We start from the raw sequence: 7,500 nt of genomic DNA, 5'->3' as shown, positions 1-7,500 counted from the left end.
TTCAGAAATCTCATCGGGGAGGGGAAGTAACTGTCACTTTCCTGTCTGTCTTTTGAGCTGTGAATATGACAGTCTGTTATCAGCATCAGAATGAGGCTGCAAGGTAAAAAGTGGTATTTCTGTGTATATCCAAAAGGGCAGGGGTAAATGTAGGTATTTGCGAAACAGCTGGGGCCATTTTTGAACTGTCTTTCAGGCAGCCTGGTCACCTGCTGAGGCCTTTGTCTCCACCAGACTTATATGATATGATACAGATTTATGTTTCTGAACCAAATTTTCCCTACTGTGCAATCACAGCATGTTGTTAATTTGGTTTCTCATTGCAATTTATAGACAGCATTGCAGCGTGGCGCTAACACGGGGTCGGAAAAGACTCAGGGGGATTGTGTTTCACGACTGAAGTGATGATAGAGGTCAGAGCGGGCAACTGAGCAGTGACAGCGGAATTCAAAGAAGACATACTGAGGGTCCAAGTGATAAATGAATTTAATGCATATCCTCTCTCACGTACAAGGAAGCACATGTTGTCTTCACATTTTCCTTTGAAAGGAACAAGATGAATGTTTACAGTGTTCTTTTTATAGATGCAGCTTTTATGGAAGTGACAGTGCTTACCATATTACAAGCTTGTATAATTCACAGCATTGAAAAGGGGATTCAAATTCATAATAGATAGCTTAGAAAAAGGAAAAACAAGGAAGGCGATAGATTACAGTGGTGGGGAGAGGGGGGATTGAGTTGCAGAGCAGAGAGGGAGATGGGGTAAAACAAGCCTCTGGAGACGATTGACTGAGGTTGGCCATGGGTAAAATAAACAAAACAAAAAACAAAAATTGAATGAGACAAATAGGGTTTAAGAAGTGGAAAGAAATGTCGCCAGTGTGAGACAGTTTGTGAACGTGAGGGAGGGATGATGAGAGATAGGAGGAATGTGTAGATCTGAGTAAGGAGAAAATTGGAGAAAAGAAGCTGAATGTTGGCAGCGGCCATTTATTGTGTCATGCCTTGGACATCAGAACATACTGGGGGGGGTCCAAAGTCAGTCCTCAAGAGAGCACTGTCCTGCAGATCTCTGATCCACCACACCTGGCTCAACCTTAAAGGTTGTACACGATGACCTTTAAGTCAGCTGGAACAAGGATACATGGAAAACCTGCAGGATTGTGGCCCTCCAGAACTGGAGCTAAACACCCCTGGTCTACACTATCAGTGCTTAGGAGTTTATGCAACCTGCATTATGGTGGCTGTCAAATGTATTCACCCCCTCAGAAGTCACAGACTTAAGATCCATCTATGTAAAATCTTTTTGTGATCAACTTTTTTAAAAATTTTTTTATCTTGGGTGTCACATGTTCCCTCTACCATCCCACACCCACCCACTCACCCACCAAGATGGAGACAAGTGCAAAATGTAAGATATCTAAGATATATCGTAGACAATCTAGATGCTCACATCGGTGCATATCAGTAGACACATTTTATTTTACAAATTACAAAAGAAAAGTAAATAAATAAATAACAAAAAAAAAGAAAGAAAGGGAAAAAAAGGGAAAAGGGGGGGTTGTTGATCTATGTTGATCTTCGCGTATAAACCTTCTTCTGCAAGGTTCCTTTGCAATACCACCTAACGAGCAACACCATGGGAACCAAAACCACAGAACCCCTTTAAATCCATCAATACTAACATGGCACCACAGCAAAGCTCACAGACTGAACATTAATCAAAGAGATAACACAGAGAGCAAAGATAACTGGAAAGGAGCTGGAAAGCTCCAGACTAACCAGTGGACCAAACTAAGCTGCACACTGCGTAAACATGGGTTTTTATGGAAGGGTGACTGAAAAACAATCCAATGCTTACAAAAAATGTTTGCCACATGGAACATGAAAAATAGGTTTTCTGATCATATGAGAATAAAATGGAACTTTTGTCATCAAGGAAAGTGCAATGTGGTCAAAATCCATCATCTCACATCACCAAGAACACTGTTACCACAGTGAACCATGGGACAGCCACCATCCAAGCCAATGGAGCTGGACCAGTTTTACTTTTTACTTTATCAAAATGCCCGTGACTGTGTATGCCAAGATTATAGACATTCTCTAAGTGACTTGTAGCTGCAATTACTTCAAAGGATGGATCTATATATTAATACCTAACTGCACAACACTTTTTAATTATGTATTTTCTTTAAATGATGAAAACATTTTAAATTAATTTCAAAATTTTTATCTATTTGTTATATCATTTAGTTTTATTTGATTTTATTTTAAGTTTACATAAAAATTTTAAATGACAGGTAATAACATACAAAAAAGGAAAAAATATGGCCAGTGAAGTATTACATTTGCACTGTACTATCAATAATGTGCAACATTAATAATCTAATATATAAATGGTTCTGTACATACTCACAGCATAAGAACAAAGTGTATGAGAGAGGCTCAACATACAAAACAAAACTTGACTTTTACCATGTAAATTGTGTCAGTCTAAGTGCTTCTGAGTCTAAAACAAGTTTTACAAGTTTTTGTTTTATGATCCTCAAACTGGAGCTCTTCAGATTTATGTTACCCTGCAGTAACATGCAGTACTCAGTTATTTGTGTTGTCACAAGTCAGTTCCAGTTTACTTGATTTGCACTCAGTTATGTTGCGCGGATTAAAATTGCATGTCTCAAGTTTCATATATATTTCACTTGCCTGTTTAACTGTTTCAGTCTAACAAACATCAAATCAAGTGTTAGAAGTAACCACCCTGCTGCAACATTTAAAGAGGAACTCCCAAGATGAAGGATAAGTGAGATTAATGGGTTGGAGAGCTATGGATTTGTTAAACTGTATACCACAACTTCTCTGGAGAGGATTCGGTTCGTAGTTTTATGTATAAAGTATCATCTGATGATGCTTGACACGGGCTATATAGTCCTAAATACCAGAAAGCAATGGAACCTTGTCTTTACAAACAAGTTATTGTTTGTTGTATTTAAGCAAATCTTACAGAGCTGTTTTCGTCCTGCACATCGTGCTAAAATTTGACCCGATAAACACCCATGAAAAGTTGTGAAATTTGGCACACACAACAAGCCCGGTGAAAAATTCAATAACGTATGGTCCGTATAGACCTCTATACAAAAGTGGCTTTACAGCGCCCCCTAGACACGAAAAAAAAAAAAAAAAATCCCTAAATGGGTTCTAAAAATCTACTTTGACATAAGACAGCAAAATTTGGCAAACATATGTAACTCCCTGAGACAAGCAAAAAAAGTCAACTGAATACCTGTTGCCATGGCAACGCTGGGTCCACCATCGAGGAGTTTACGCACATTTTTTACCCCATGCTTTCAATTTACACACATTCTATTTGAACGAACTAGTCTGAGGAGATTCATGCGATTGACTCCAAATTCGGCGGGAAGCTTCATGTCGAGTTGGGCAGCAGTGAGGCTCGGATCTGATGGATGCCACTGGAGGCTTTAATTTATTTTAACAATTGTTCTCTGGTGACAACTAGGTTAAAAAAAATCTCAGGAACATGTATTGATGTATTGTCATCTCAGCCTATTTTTTTACTCACTAGTAGCAAACGAATAAAGTGAGTTAAGTTTAAACTGAGGCCAAACTACAACAGTACAGTTGCAGGTAGTCTCACTTTCGGGAATGGAAATATTTTGTGTAAAATTTCTATTTTAAGAGAATTTTCAAAATGATTTTGGGTGACATTATATCTTTATGTGCCTTCAAGGAAAAAAATGCACCATGTTGATGACTTTTAGTTAGCATATTATCTATATAAAACAGCTATTTCAGCTTATTACATTAAAAAATGTGTAAAAGCTTGCCGTTAACAAATATCACATTATAAAATCTATACACAATGTTGTCAGATGTCCCTGACCTACCTACAGACACTACACATTTTCTACTTGTTGTCAGATTGGCTGGGTGATTGATGAGGCTTGTTCAGGTAATTATGATATGTCAGAGAGCACTTGAATGCAGCCATAATGTGCTGTGTCACAGGTTGAATCATGTTGACCCTGTAGGCGGCACATCAATGGTGCCATGATTACCCTGTTTGCTCTGTGGTGGCGGAAATAATTGCAACTTAGACATGCAACAACCCTCAGAGAGAATTTATCCCAGAACAGCAGCTCATCACCAGAAACGGCATTGTACACAACATTGTGGATGTTCTACGTTCTTTTAAAGAGGTCAGGCCGTTTTTAATCTAACGCTCAGAACAGTAGAAGAAAGACATTTCACCTTTTTCTTGGTATTCTGGTTCAGGTTGGTTGACATGAATGTGGTCAAATGGTTTTCTTTAAAAATGTGCAGCTCAGTCGCAAAATGAAATAGAATTGTTAGAAAACAGACAAGTGTAATTAAATACCACTTTGTCTTATTGCTTAACATTTTTAGCTGTTTGCTTACATCAGTTTATAAGAAGGCAAACACATTATTGAGGAAAAATAGCTCATGTATGTCTAGTTAGAGGCCATTTGAATTGCATAGCTGCCATGTGATCTGTATGTTTTGCTTTTTATTCTATACTCCAGTGTGTGTTTGGCCAACTCTATGCAAAACATCCTTTACCTACCAAGTGTGAAAAGCTAATTACACTCGGAGTAAATTGTGGAGGGTAAACCATGCATCTTAATTAAGTCTGAATTTCATTAGACAACACACAAGATAGCCTCGAATTGAAAAAAGGCACACATTTTGCACTGTGACACTGTGTATAGAAGCATGTCAGTGTATTGTTCTGCAAGTGTTGCATTGTACTGGATGTGGAAGAGAGGGAGGAAATGTGATTTTGTGAGAACAGGATTTTCTTTTTTTTTTTGCTGTTGTGTATGTTGTAGCTATGCACACTTACATTATCACCACAACAGTTAGACAAGAAACTAGATTATTGTAGTTTGACAGTGATAGTGCTGTGTTTGACTGGATGTGTAAATGGTATTGATTTTTAGGTAGTCAGTGCATTAAGGTGCATAGTTGTACCGTATCTACAGTGTGTTGACAGTTAATAGCTTGCCGACCGTAACTGGAATCCCAGCTTGTTATTTTTCCCTGTAGCTCACAGGGCATCTGTGAAAGAAAAAACAGCAGTAATGATACATCCCACACCTTCCTCTTTTTTAAGAACTGGAGTGAATATCAGTACAAGGTGTTTGTTGTATTCTTTGGTTGTAAACAGAAAACTTAAATGGAAATTAATTTAAAGGTCCCATTCTGTACTGTACATGTTTTCAACAATTTCATATGGATGTCAGAGGTCCAACAACATTGTTTTCAAAGTGTATGACTCCAAATTCAGCCATGGTTCTTAATTTTAGCAATTCCAAAAGTTGCTCTATTGAGCTCTACTGAGAGCGGGCTGTTTCTGTGTCTGAACCTTAAATGTGTTGCCTTTCCACACTTACTCCATGCCCCTTTAAGGAAGAGGACGTGGCTTTCGCTGGCACCCGCTTGGTTATTTTAGAGGGCAGGCTCAGCCAGCCAGGGGGTGGATCAATGGTAGGATCCACTACTGAGTGGAGTGGCTATTTCCTATTTGAGCACATATTAGCTAAAAAGTGGAGCAAGCAAGTGAGAGAGGTGACATAATTTTCTCATTTTTGGGCTTTATATACAGGCTAGGGGGACCCATACAACTGTTAGAAAAGCTTTTAGAAAGTGAATTTTGCATAAAACAGAACTTCTAAGTTGTCAGATGGTTGCTAGATTTTCCTCCAGCTGACAGCTATGATTTTCTTTTATAGAAATACTGACCTAAACTTCTGCGATGTCTGTAGTTGTAACATACATTTAAAAATTTCACACAGACATGAAAATGGTTGGATGCTACATCTCCAACAGAAACAGATGGGATTGATATTGTGATTAATATTGAAAACATGGTAAGGATAGATGAGTGTTTGCTGTACTGTGAAAAAAAATGGATTGTGTTTGTGACCACAAGATATGCTCAGTGAGCCATCACTGTATGAACTGCATGGCTTTTATCTCCATCAGTATGATAATTGTATGCATTTGTAGGTGACTGACTGTGTGTTCTATGTGTTCATGTATGTTGTATGCTGATAATATTTCTCTTTTCAAAATAAAGTATATAAAAAAGAAATAAAAATGACATACAGTTTATTTATTGCTGCTTTGCAGCAATGTTTATGAAGATGACGTCCTCACTCTTGCTTCCTCCTGGAATGTCTTGTATAACTTTTCCCTCTCATGCACATATTTTATGTTCACAAATCCCCTGATGTTTGTTCTCTTTCTCTCCAGGTTTTATCCATACTTGTGGAGGCACGTTAAAAGGGAGGAATGGGACAATAGAAAGCCCTGGTTTTCCATATGGATATCCAAATGGAGCGAACTGTACCTGGGTGATTGTTGCTGATGAGGGGAACAGGATTCATATAGTTTTTCAATCTTTCGCCGTGGAGGAGGAATATGACTTTTTATCTTTGTATGACGGGCATCCACACCCGGCTAACTTCAGGACGAGGTAAGGAAGCGGCCTTGAAGCCATGCACCTTGAAGGCTGAATTAGAACACTGCGAGGCGGGGATGGAGGGATGTGAGGCAGAAATGCCTTCAGTAATCATTTCAGATGGAAAGGTTACCTTTAATGTACACATGACAAAGACTGTTTATTCCTATCAGGCAGGTGTCAAACAAGACAGCTTTGATGGGAAGGCTGTGTGTTTTGGCTGTTTTATTTATAGTTTTATGTGTACTGAAATGCTCCCTAAAAAAAGGCCCGTTATCCACTGGGATTTGACTTGAAAAGGACTGATTTTTTAAATTATTTATTTATTTATTTTTTTGTTATTACAAAGAATTCGGTTCATAAAGGTGCCAAAACAGAATATGATATGAAAGATATTTACTTCAGAGTTTACGTGCACAACTGACAGTCTGAGGTGCAACAATGTAACTGCAACCATATTAGAAATACAAAGAAATTAGAGCTGGCTCTTTCTTGAGATACAATTAAAATGATCTCGTCTTTTGATTCCAAAGCAAAGAGATCTATCAGCCATGATGCTCCAAGCAGCATCCACAGCCTTATTTCCAGATGAGCACGCTGTGCTGTCTTCAGCGATGGATGGGTCAGCGCTGCGGCTACTGTATTTAATTCAAATGCTTCACAGAAGGAGGCAGAGCTGGAGAGAAATATGAACATCAAACACAAAGATTTCTACTTGTTTGCTTTTTTCCACTGAACAGGCAAACAACTGTGTGCTCAGTGCAGTTTCTGGAGTATTATAAAAGTCTGACATTTAAGGGCTTCAGAAATTTTAAGCATCTTTGCATTTTCATGTTGCCCTTTCAATATTTGTCGGAGTTATTTGTTCCATCCTTTGTTTGTTTTTTTTGTTGAGCACAATACGGTAAAATAATTTCAATAAAAGGAAAAAAAAAGACTGTCATGTGAAGCTAAAAGTTCATATTTTTTTATGCAAAAGCCATTGTGTTGAGCCCTCACAT

The 7,500-nt window shown here is 38.2% G+C and overlaps 1 protein-coding gene across 1 annotated transcript in view; it reads left to right on the top strand.

Annotated features, from left to right (window-relative positions):
- Positions 1–7,500, top strand: part of LOC306756259 (CUB and sushi domain-containing protein 3-like) — a gene marked incomplete at both ends in the record, with an annotated part of 262,816 nt that overhangs the window by 13,718 nt on the left and 241,598 nt on the right. Inside the window, one exon of the mRNA XM_079240980.1 lies at positions 6,292–6,514. Within this exon, the coding sequence (XP_079097106.1) occupies positions 6,292–6,514 (223 nt within the window). The remainder of the gene's footprint in view (positions 1–6,291; positions 6,515–7,500) is intronic.

This window comes from Telmatherina bonti (assembly GCF_933228915.1).
Source record: "Telmatherina bonti genome assembly, chromosome: 5".
Classification (NCBI taxonomy): Eukaryota; Metazoa; Chordata; class Actinopteri; order Atheriniformes; family Telmatherinidae; genus Telmatherina; species Telmatherina bonti.
Note: the sequence above shows the minus strand (reverse complement) of the source record. Positions and strands in the feature narration are given on the sequence as shown.